Source organism: Malaclemys terrapin, chromosome 17 (assembly GCF_027887155.1).
Source record: "Malaclemys terrapin pileata isolate rMalTer1 chromosome 17, rMalTer1.hap1, whole genome shotgun sequence".
In the NCBI taxonomy this organism is placed as follows: Eukaryota; Metazoa; Chordata; order Testudines; family Emydidae; genus Malaclemys; species Malaclemys terrapin.
Genome location: NC_071521.1, coordinates 18,026,093 through 18,038,524, shown reverse-complemented (window position 1 = coordinate 18,038,524; position 12,432 = coordinate 18,026,093). Strand labels below are relative to the sequence as shown.

Below are 12,432 nucleotides of genomic sequence, written 5' to 3'. Positions count from 1 at the left end.
CCTTCCCTTAACCGAGCATTCGTGGCTGGAAAAGACTGAAATCGATACCAGAAATCAGACAGAGCAAGCAGGAGCCAACCAACAACTGTATTCCCTGGGGCATTGAGGCTGATATGAGGTAAGCTGGTGGTTCTCAGTTTTCCACACCATGACTCCATGTTACAACAGGGAAAGATTTGGGGATCTACTTCTTCATCTAAGAAAGGGCAGGTGGTTGTGAGGCCCAGGTTGAGAGACCATGGTGGAGAACCTTTACATAGGCTCAGTATCTGAAGAAAAACCATGGTGCAGTCCTCTTAAAGTCATTAAGTTCTCTCTCAGCCTTTGAAAGTAGTGATACTATTGGGCAAAGAATAGCTTAGGTAATTACAACATTTAGACTGTAAGCTCTTCAGGACAGGGTGTGCTTTCTATGTCTGGAAAGCATCTAGTACATTTTGGCTGGATCAGTAAATTAAAATACTTCTGCCTCCTTAATTTCCCCCTGCAGTGTCTACTGGATACAGACTCCTTCACTTCCTCTCTCAAACTGTTGTGTCAACTTGCTGTGCGCTGTTGGCTGCTGTGATCCACCCCAGAGGCAGCTGCCTTTCATTAGTGCGCAAACTGCCTGTAACGTGCTTTTGAGACCGTTAGATGAAAGGCTCTGGGCAAGTCTGTCAGACAGTGTGTGTGTGTGTAGGGAGAGGAGCTAAAGGAAACAAGTCAAGTGGCATTGGAGAATGGTAGCATCAGGGGACCACCCTTACAAAAATCACAGCCGGGAAGCAGACACTAATCATCCGTAAGTATTATTATGGCAAGCAAGTGCCAAAGACAGGGACAGGACAGATTTTATAAGGCTATTGATTCCCTCTATTCTTTAATTGTCTATTCCGTCTTTCATGATTTAAGTAGATTTCTTTTATTTTAAAGCACTTTTAAAATAGCCTATTTACCCCCAAAATCTCTAGCTTTAACGAGTCATTAATATAAATACCCTGCCTGCTGCATGGCGCTATTAAATGGATTTGCAATACAGCGTTTTATTTGCTAGGATCAATCTTCTGACTTATTCCATCCCTTGGGGAAATCCATTTATGTCAATAGTGCCTAATGAGATCGACAGAATTTGTTTCCCTTCTCCTCCCTGCTTTTTCTTTTCTTGACCAGTCCTCGCTCTGAGGAAGCTGAAAGAGAGAAGCCTTCTTAAAACTTCTCCCTGGCCCTCATAAGCCCCTCAGCAGGAATGCAGATGTCATAAATCAATGGCCATTAATCACAACGCGTTTCCTGGCAGCCTGAATAAAAGGCCCATCTCACACGGCTGCGGCTCACTCATTTACCTTCGCTGCTAATGAAATGAGCAATCTATTTCCAATTCATTTGGTTAGTGGCACTGCTGTAGAACACAGTCGGATACAAGGAGCATTAACTCACGGCCATCCTTCTATCTCCCCCTTTTCCCCTCCCACCTTTTCTTCTATCAATAACAGACCTGTTTGGTTTCTTGAGCTATTCAGAGGGTAGGAGTGCATTCCTCTGCCTGGGTAATTATCCCCCGTTTGCAAACTGCAAAGACTAGTGCTGAGGTTCTAGATAATTGAAAAACTCCCACACAGTTTTGCATTGATTCCATTCAAAATAGAAACATCGGGCATGAAAGAGTGAAGGAGGGAGAGAAAGAAAGGGATCGAGTCTTAACACATGGCAGAAACAACACGCAGAAGTTTGCACAACCACTGTTTCCTGCATTCTCCTGGCATGTCCCTATTAGAAGAGACGGGTGAATCAAATAGCTGAATGTCCTCGACGCTTGGCCCTTTGGACCCAATTAGGCTGGACAAGAACAACCAATTGTCAATATCACAGAGGGAGCTTCCAGCATTGTTATGGAGGACAGGTGGGAGGGTGGGAAAGAAATGTACTTTTAAAATGAGACCATTTGCTGCCTGTGGCTTAGAGCGCCCCTCTGTGCCGATGGGAGGAGCAGACAATCCAGGCATACAAAAGGGGGAAGGGGCCTGAGACCTGCTCCCTGGAGAGCGAACACAATTATTATTAATAGTATCCCAGCAGCAACTAGATGTCCCAGCTGAGCCTGGAGCCCCTTTGTGCTGGGCACTGCACGAACATACGACAGACACTCCCTGTCCCAAAGAACTTGGAGTCTAATAGGTGAATCAGACAAAGGGCGGGAGGAGAAACAGGCCAAGAGAGGGAAAATGAAGTAACTTCCCCAAGGCCACAGAGCAGGTGGGTGGCCAAGGCAGGGGTAGAACCCACAGCCTTATCCAGACTGGGTCTCAGTTATCACTAACTGCCTCCCTTACTGGCAGCCTATGAATGACCTATGGAGGCTGCTCTCCCTCTAGAGAGGCTCCCTCTTGGCAGGGCTGTGTGGAGGCAGTTGAAACGGCCCATCCTGTACCTGTGCAGAAAGAGAGGCCTCCGTTCCCCAGGGCTGCCAGCCCAGCACCTTTCACCAATGCCAAAAAATGACTAAGAGACAAGAAGCAAACCAAACCTAGCGGGGGTCTGGCTCCATCCTGATCAGTACTGCAGCCCCAGCAAGCCCCAGCTGTGTGACTGGGCTGTAGTCGTCCGTCAGGCTCACGTGTGACCTGCGTGGGAATATCTGATGGCAGAACTGGGCCCAGAGTCTTCAAGCTACTTGGACCTGTCTGGCAGTGCGATGAACTGAATTGAGCTTATACCCTTCCAGCGGGGCCTGAAGGACAAGGCCGGGGGAAATCCTTTACTACAGCAGTTCTGAGTGTGGTTTGTATCATGAACACAGGGCCTGACACATTTCTGGGCCGGACCAGTGCCTTTGCGGCCTTGACTCTTCCCATGAAGGACCTGTCTCTGACCACCTCTCCACAGGGTTTCAGCTGCACCCACAATCCCTCTTGTCAGTACCCTCATTGTGTCTCCTCCATTCACCCTAATTTCTGTGGCCCCCCACTAGAGCAGCCTAGCCCCCGGCTTTTGTCCGAAGGATCGGGTTTTCCACTCTTTGCCCCAGCCCCATCGCTGCCTTCTGCTGCTTCAGGATTTACTTGGCCAGAGCTTAGTCTTTTTCACAGCTTTCCCTCCCAGCTGCCACTGGAGCCTGGCCTCTCCCTTTTGCCCTGTGCCTGAAGTGTGTGTGCTATGGGCAACTGGGAAGGGACAGAGACAAAGGAGATGGGGCAAGAGAGCTGGGGACAGAAATAGGAGTGCGGGATGGGGGAGCAGACACAGAGAGGAGGCAGACTTGAGATTTCTCAGGGGAGGACGAGCAGTGAGAAATGACAGAGGGAAAAATCACAATGGGGGACAGAGACAGGGGACGTCAGGTGAAGTCTCCATTTTTTTAAGGAGCCTCTGGAGTCAATACAGGAGGAAACAGCCAATCTGGCCCTGAAAAATGTGGAAATTAAAATATATTTTGGTTTTCAAATAGTTGGTGAACATGCAAATGCATGCAAACGAGCATACATACTTATGTAAATATATGCACATTTGTTCACAGGCCTTTAGAGGGCCCAGTGTGGGGTGTAGGCAGGTTTGATCCCCACCTCTTTGCTAGGTGTAGGCACCTGAGGATGACCGAGGAAAGCTCCAGGTCCCTAGGGCGTTCTCCCTGGCTACCTCAGAACCTGGCTGCATGCTGCAGTAGAAGACGCTAGCCCAGCCCTGCTGCTGTACAGAGACTCTGGCACTACCCCAAATCTCTTTGATGCCCAGGCCTGGAACAACTGCCCGGTGGATCCTTATCACCAGTACAGCTAGTCAAAGACTAGGGAGGATTTTTCACTGAACGTTTGAAAAGAATTTTTGTTTTGTTTGAAATTTTAATGATAATAATAAATAATAAATACAATAATAAAACAAACACACACACCCCACACTGGATTTTTGACCATAATACAAAACATTGGCATTCTCTATTTTTTCCCCAGTTCTTCCCTTTTTCTTTTCCCTTTCTCCTGCTGCTGAGAAAAGGGGGGAAGGAAAAATTCTAGTGTGTGTGTGTGGTGGGGGGGACCCAAATGCAACATTTTTTGGTATTTGGTTTTTCATTGAACAAAACAGAAAATAATGAAAGCAAATTCATGGAAAATGAAGTCCTTTTCCATTTAAAAAAGAAAATCAATCAGGTCTAATTACCAGCAGCCCACACAGCCCTTTCTATTGCTGGCTCCCTTCCCAGTGTTGTGCAGAATGCAACATTTTAAGCCCAAATAGTGAGGGTTGTGGGCCTGAGAGGAAAATGGGGTCATTGATGTCTCTGTATTCTAGGTGGATCCCTGATTCACGAGCTGTTGATTTTCTTTACGGTGGGATAATATGTGCACTCTGCATTTGTCAATGAGGAACATTCGGGTAATGCACCATCTAAGAAGCAAAGCAAAACAACTCTAGTAAATGTGTTGTCAGTTTAAATGAGACTGCCAGTGATTTAGACTTCTGTAATTCTCTGTGTAGGCATGACATTGAGAAAAGTACCCCAAATCCGTCAGCCTAACTAGAAGGGGGGGGGGGGGGAGGCAGAGAAAATAAAGAATTTAATCCATGAATTATTCTGCACCCTACATTTTAATTTTCTTCTAATACATAGTTGGGCTGAAAAGAGAAGTTTCTCTGTTGGGTCAGTTTGTGTATTTCTTCACTGATGCAGAAATGTTTCTTTACGACATTCCAGCGAATGTCACAGGATTTTCTTATCATTTATATTCCAGCATTGCCTACTGGCCCCTAATGTACCAGGTACTGTGTACACAAATGCTTTGAAGAGCTTACTATCTAGCCAGACTAGAGAGACAACAGGTGGGAGAAATGAAGCATTATTAGCCTTATATTCCAGCTGGGAACCTGGGGTACAGAGAGACGTAGGGCCTTACCTCTTTTACACTTGTGTAACTCTGTCGATTGCAAGAGTTACTCCTGATTTGCTGGTGTAATTAAAAGGAGTAGCAGACCCTAAAAGACTTGCCCAAGGTTTTGCAGGAAGCCTGTGGCAGAACAGAGAATTGAACCTATATCTCCTGAGTCCCATGCCAGTATATTAGCAACAAGCCCAGCCTTCCTCTCCGTAGCTGGAGCATTTCTGTGGACCTGTGTTCAAATCCTCCCCCAGGTCCTAGATAAGATGAATGTTGTCATCTCAGCTTAGTCCACACCACCAAAAAAACCCACTTCCCTGTTTGTCACAGTCTCTGCTCAGGAGTAGCTTGGCCCTTGACTCTCAGGGCAGTGTTGTGGCACATTGGTGGCTCAGGACTATAGCAGAGGGGGACAGTTGGGAGCTGCATCAGCAGAGCTGTGCGGGAAAATATGCCGGCGCTATGCTCCATCATTGCCAGTGGCCTCTGCCTTTGAAGAGCATTAAAACAAAGTTAAAATACAAACGTTTCTGACTCAAATAGCCAACCCATCCCCTCTCCTCGACTGGAAAATCCTGGGGACTCTGATTCCCCTGTCCGCCGGTGAGCTCAGCATGCTGCTAGAATTCAAATGTACATTGCTTGCAGGAGAGCGAAACAGAGCAGAAGCCCAAGGCTATTTTTTTAGATGTCTGTGTTTGGGATCATTTTTCCCCTTGTATTGATTTTGTTGTTGTTGTTGTAGTGCAATTAAAAAACAAACAAACCTGCACCCACCCGAGATCCATTTACCAAGGATTCAGATGTCGCCTCCAGCTAATTATCGGGGCAGATGAATGGTCATCCTACTATTCACATCCATCTTATCCTTACTGCAACCACTCTAGAGATTCAGTTTGGGCCACTGGTTTGTACACCAGCTTCTAAAATGTACAGATGAGCGAGCCCAGCACAATCTGTATGAGTAAAAGCTTTTATAAGAACAAGCCTGATACCTTTTGGGGAAACGGGGAGCTCTGTCTATCTATCTTGCCTCACCAGTCATTTGTCTGGCAGTCTGGAAAATGCAAGCATCCGGAGGGTTAAAGAGTACACTCATCCGTACAAACGGCTTCAGCTGAATGTCTGGTGCAATGCAATGGCGATTATCAATCGTAGCAAGGAAGGAGTGTCAAATATGCTAATCGATTAATTGGGCAGCAACCAGAAACGACAAAATGAGGCTCGTGTTCTTTTAAATTGTCTGGCAGGCAGGATTGTTCGAAATATATTTTCAAGCTTCAGATCAGCATGTCTCTTTTGTCGCGTCTCAGCAGTGCCTTAGCAATGCTGCACGGTACCCCACTAGAGAACCAGCAGCCGGAGCGCTTTATAACTTGGACGGAATATTATAGCCTTTGAAAAGATTGCCCGGCTTGCTGCCTTGTGTATCCAAGTGAATAGACTGTTAAAAATAATTCAAAGGAGATTTGATTTGATTTTTTTTTAAACGCCTGCTTGGCAGAGGCAGAGTGTGAGAAGAAAAGAACATCTCAGAGTGAATTAAAACCCTGTGTACCAAACTGAGGCAAACAAGAACAAATGGATAAAATCCACCCTTTGTCCACCAGAGCCTCTTCCATCACAAACAAGTCTTCTCAGACAGAACTGCACAAGGGGAACACACCTGCTAAAAGGATAGGCTACTTGTGAGCGGTCACATCGCTCTACTGTATTCTGTATTTATTTTGCTTTCCAGCACAGATCTGTCTCATCACAGCCTCTGCCCTGGCTCCTTATCCCTGAAAGGAGATCACAGAATCCTTTTAAAGATGCTGATCTGAGTTACACTGGTGCAAATCTAGGGTGGGTCCACTGACTTTGGTGGAGTTACTCTGGATCCACGCCAGCAGGAATGAGATCAGAATCAAACTCATCAGGCCAGATCCTTTGTGATAAATCCATGCAGTTCCATTGATTCTGGTGGAGTTACTCTAGATTTACATTGGTGTAGCTTCGATTGGAATCGGACTCATTGGAATTCTGCTGATTTACACCCGCAGAGGATCTGGCCCAATTATCTGTTTCCTTCAAACTGAAACAATTGAGCTGCAAAATAAGAACCTGACAATAAGCTAGGGTGACCAGATAGCAAGTGTGAAAAATCGGGACGGGGGTGGAGGGTAATAGATAGGTAATAAAATGTTTTTATTTAACAAAAAGCGCCAAATATTGGGACATCGGTTCACCCTACAATAAGTGAAGAGGAGAAATGTCTCCTTGTGTGATACATAGCGCACATTGTTTTTGAATTGAAAGTGCCTTGGACAAAATATTATGGCTTAGTGAAACATACACTCATTTGTCTGTTGCTAAAATACCAAGGATATACTGTAGCAAGAGTAAACACAACCAGGTGAGCGCTAGAAAGCATAGAGACAATGCAAACGTCTTCACTTAGAGTATGATTTAAATTACAATGTGCTTTTGATAAGCCCCTGAGTGCTAGAGCGTTGGAGCGACAATTGTAATGAAGTCATTTAATTTTGATTTGGATGAAACACATACAGACTACGGAGCAGGCTAGGCATAAACCCTCAGCGCTCGCACTGGGTTAAGAAGCCAGTCATTACGTGAATTTGATTGGGAGTGCTCAGGTAATCTAGCTACTTATATCAGATTTACACTAAAAGAGCTTCAGTCCAATATCCAAGTCACGGCACAACAGTAAATTTTCAGGTGGAATGGTATGTAACTCATCAATTTATGTCTCCTTTGTCTGGCTTCGTGGCAGTCTTATCTTGGAGCCAAGTTTCCACTCTCAGGATATCCTGTCATTGTAAGACTCGTTCGAAATAATTACTATTCCACGGATTGTCTATGGGGACAGCAGCCAATAGAAAGAGGAACTGCCTCATGTCAGACTCGGTCTCTCGCTTCCTTCGTGGAAGAATGCAGGAAAGACTAGATTATTTTTGCAAGGTCAGATACAGGATCAGATGCTAAAAAAAGGTAAAAGTGACTGAACTACCTTGGCCTACTGAGATGTATGTATTAGTCACTCTCTGAATTCATTTCATAGACTCCATGAACCTATGTTTTTATTTATCTTATCTGAATGACGGACGGTTTGCCTATGCTTTTGTACAGTACCCATCATTGTGTAATCTGGGCATCTGGCAGATGCAATATTGGATCAGACCACTGGCAGGCTATGATTCTGTCCGTGGTCAACATGTGATGCTTCAGAAGATGGAAAGAAACCCATAAATGCAGCAAGCGAGGGGAATGGCAGAATGACTAGAGAGGAAATTCCTTCCTGACTCCTGTGGTGGTCACCTTGTACCCTGAAGAATGAGCTTTGATTACTCCTATCTTACGGTAGCATGCTTTGCATATACTGATGTCTCCAGACACAGAGAGTGGATTTTCGCTGCAGGACAATTAAGATCAGAATGCAGTAGGGAAGGCATACTCCTTTTCAACTGAATGGGGAACCAGACGAATACCCCTCAGAAGGCTGGAAAGCACACTTTAATCAGACCGCTTTAGAAGGAAAGCTACTCTCCCCTAATAATTTAAAGCAAACTTCTGGACAAGACAATGTTCAGGGAATCTTATTAGAGTGATTTATGTTTTTGTGCTAGGAAAGGACCCCAGCTGGTACTAAACTCTGCTCACATTTTATATCAGCAATAACCCTAAGTCACAGGAAGAAAAATTGCACACATTTCTCTGGGCCTGAATTCTTGTGCACCTTAAACTCCCGAGGGCCAATTAGCCCTGGCATTGGCCCATTGGACTAAATTCTGTTATCATTTATGCTGGTGTAACGCACTGACGTAGGTGGAGGTTTCCAGATTTAGCCTGGTGTAATTGAGAGCTGAATTTGGTCTATTGACTGTAGTGGTGTTGCACATGCTTACGCCAAGGCTGAATTTGATCTCTATTGATTTCAGGGGGAGGTTGGGCAAGGAGTGAAGGACTGGACTGTATCCTTAACTCGCTTTGTCATTGCAGCTCAAATGGTGTAGAAGATCCTCTTAAGTGCTCAGGAACCTACTATAACTGCATACAACACAGTGAGTTATGGACAGGGGGGCTGGAACCATTTTTATAGTGGGGGTGCTGAGAGCCATTGAACCAAACTGTAAACCCTGGATATAATGGAAGCTACTGCAAAGCAGGGGGTGCTGCAGCACCCCTAATTCCAGCACCTATGGTTATGGATGGCGTTTATACCTTAACCCTGAGTTGTGTCTTTTGAAGTCAGATCCCTAACGTTATTTGACATATAGGTTTTCAGCTTTGCATTTCCTTGGGGTTTATTTCAAAAGCGGCACAGCAATACGATGCATTAATTTCACTCAGTTTTAAAATCTCCAGAGGCGTCACCCTGGCTAGCTATGTGAATCGTTATGTGATTGCCTTTTAAAAGAAGGAGCGGGGTTTCTTCAGTGCCATCAAAGTGTATTATACGCATCATGCTTCATCAACGGACCACAAGAGCTCTGAAAGATGCCCGTTCCCCTGAATATGTGATGAAATGGTTGTTTGAAAAAGTTTCAGCCCATGTGTAGATAATTTCTGAGCTTCCATTTTGTATCCTGATCATTTCAAAATACCCACAAGGAGACCTTATTATGGAATAGCCCCTTGGCAAATTTTTTTTTCGAACACTACTGTTCAGACAAGAAGCTCCGAGTGTTTTACACAAATACTAATTAATGAAGCCTAAAATATCCATGTGAAGAAGGTAGATATGGTTATCTACATTTTACCAGTGGGTAAATAGAGAGACAGAGCTTCTTAAGTGAATTGTCCAAGGATACAAGGTTGAGTCAGTGGCAGAGCTATGAATGGAATTCAGGAGTCCTGGCACCCAGTCCCCATCTCTAATCACTGCACCATGCAACAGAAATTTTCTTTCAGTTTTGCGAGCACAGAATAGCATATTAAATTGATAAGATTCCATTTTTATTCTAATTTTTCTTTAAATGTTAAAAACTTCAGTCTGGTCCTGAGATTATTTATACCTAAATTTCAGCTTGGAACAAATTTCTTTTGCTTTAGGGTAGAGATTTTAAAATGTTGGGAAGGGGAAAGTTGACAGTTTAAAAATGAAGGGCTTGATCCTGTAAATTTTTATGCAAGCAATCTTTACTCACCAGGTCATCCCCATTGAAATCACTGTGACTACTCACAGGAGTAAGGGATTGTAGAAGCAAGTGCTGGTGAAAGGTACCAAACTGACTGGGCTGGAAACCAAAGTGCTTCAGTTATCCACAGAAGAACTAAAACACAGACAACTGCAAGACAGCCTTCCAGCCCCTGACCTCCCCTCCCCAGCTCTGCCAACATACCTCAGCCCTATGGACCAGCCTGTCTGGCTCATTGACCCCTTGGCTGTTCTGCTAAGATTGCCAACTATTGTGCCATGGGAAGTCTCCGAATTGAGCCCACCAACCTATTTCACCAAAACATCTTGCTGTCAGATAGCAACAACTTCTGGTCACTCGAACCTGAGTTAGGTTCACATCAGCGAGCTGCCGCTGTAAAATTCCTTCTGTGGATACCCACCACCTAGTCCCTTGGCTGGTGAACTCTGACTTATGGCACCACGGTCATTCTTATTTATTTGTATTACAGTCGCTCTCAGGGGAGGTTGGGGAGCCGTTGTACGGAGTGCATGCAGGGAACGTTCCTGAGCAGCCGGCAACCCTGGTGTGTGACTATTTTCTTTTTCATTCTGGTCTAGTGGTAAGAAAGGGAACCTAGGTTCTGTTCCTAGCACTGCCACTGAATCACTGTATGGGCTTGGTTGGGGGGTGAGGGGAAGTCATTTTGCCACTCTGTGCCTCAGTTTCCTTAACTGTGGGAGGTGGTAGGATGGTCTAGTGGATAAGATACGAGGCAGATCCAGGTTTAATCACTGATTTCCTGTATGACCTTGAGCAAGGTACTTAGTCTCTTTGTGCCTCAGTTTCCCTGACTGCAAAATGAGATGACAGCCCCACAGAACTGCAATCTGTGTGTGTGGGGGGGGATCCATGAATGTTACTGAGGTGCTCAGACTCTATGGTAATGGGGTCTCTAACTAGATAGACAAACATTTGGAAATAGGATAATGATACTTGTCCACCTCTGAGAAGCACTTTCAGATAGTGGTTGTGTGCAGTATATTCCCGCCCTTTACTATTTAGTACGATCTCTACATTAAACCGACTGGCACGTCCCTGTGCATTGTTAATGCCTGTTTTTTCGCCCTTCCAGCATGCCCTGGGAGTGATTCTGATCTCTCCTTCAAAGGGGCAAACCAGGGGCCACGCCACTGAATGTTTGGAGTTGCTCAGGATTTACACCGCTGTGCCAGAGGCAGAATCCTGCCCACGGTCTTCAGGGGTCTAAGGTTCACAATCTGGGGGTCAAAACCCTGCTGCCCTCCCCACCTTGCTCAATGGGGGGAGGGGAGGGGAGGATCCAGGGTAGTGAGGAGGGTGGTGGTGGTCTGGGAAGGGGTGAGAACCACTGCCCCACATCTCAGTTTATTCAGCCCAATCGCCAAAGAAGCTTCCCCTCCGCCCCCCCGCATTTCACCTACCTTGACAGCTTCGGCGTGGGTCACCCTGTCCAGCGACTTGTCATTGACGCTCAGGATCTGGTCCCCGACCCGGAGCCCTTCTTTCTCTGCCAGGGAGCCCGGCTCCACCAGGGAGACGTAGATGCCCACCCCATGCTCCGCGCCCCCGCGGATGCTGAAGCCCAATCCTTCGTGGGTCTTGTTCCTCTTCAGGCTCACCTGCCGCACCGCCCCGCGCGGCTCCTCCGAGGCGGGGCCCGCCAGGGGAGCTGTCCCGTCGGCGGCGGTGCTGAAGTCCGGCCCGGCTCTCCGGGGAAGGGGCAGAGGGGCGGGCGGGGGCCAGCCAGAAGCCGCGGGCGGCGGCGGCGCAGCCAGGGGGGCGCCCCCGGCGCTGCAGCCGGGCAGGAAGCCGGACTTCAGGCAGAGCCCCTCCGAGGTGTACTGGTCGAAGAGCAGCTGGTCGGAGCGGGGGATGACCAGGCGCAGCATGGGCAGCAGCTGCCGCTTGCCCGGGCTGTCCAGCAGCACCCGGAGGGTCTGCACCAGGTCGAAGACGTTGCGGCGGGCGTGGTAGACGTTCAGGCAGTGGATGAACTGCTCCCGCTCGGGCTCGCTCAGCAGCAGGGTCAGGGCACGGTGCAGCTTCCGCACGTTGGCCGAGAGCAGCCGGCTGCCCGCCCCCGCCGCCGCCGGGCCCGGCGAGCTGGAGCCGGAGGAGGTCACGGACAGGCGGTCCAGCCCGGCGCTCATCGCCCCGCAGCCCGGGGGGACCCCGCTGCCTGGGGCCGGCGTGTGCGTCCCGGTCAGAGCATCCTCCGGCAGCGCCCTGCTCTGGGGGGGGGGTCCCCTCAGTCAGCCCAGAGCCCCCGCCGCGGGGAAGGGGCGGCTCGCCGGCTCGGCCAGGGGCTCACCCCACGGGGCAGCGGAGCCATGAGAGAAGGGGGAAGCCCCCTGCCCCGAACACACACGCCCCGGAGCCGAGACTGGGGCCGTGCACAGCCCAGAAGCTGGAAAGTCGCTGGA

At 47.7% G+C, this 12,432-nt stretch overlaps 1 protein-coding gene across 4 annotated transcripts in view; it reads right to left on the bottom strand.

Moving 5' to 3' along the window:
• The window catches only part of WHRN (whirlin), a 102,691-nt gene extending 90,267 nt beyond the window's left edge, over positions 1 to 12,424 (bottom strand). For all 4 annotated transcript variants that reach the window (XM_054007040.1, XM_054007043.1, XM_054007039.1 and 1 more), the window contains exon 1: positions 11,431 to 12,424. In XM_054007040.1, the coding sequence (XP_053863015.1) occupies positions 11,431 to 12,159 (729 nt within the window). In that variant the 5' untranslated portion in view covers positions 12,160 to 12,424. The remainder of the gene's footprint in view (positions 1 to 11,430) is intronic.
• Positions 12,425 to 12,432: the final 8 nt, after the last annotated feature.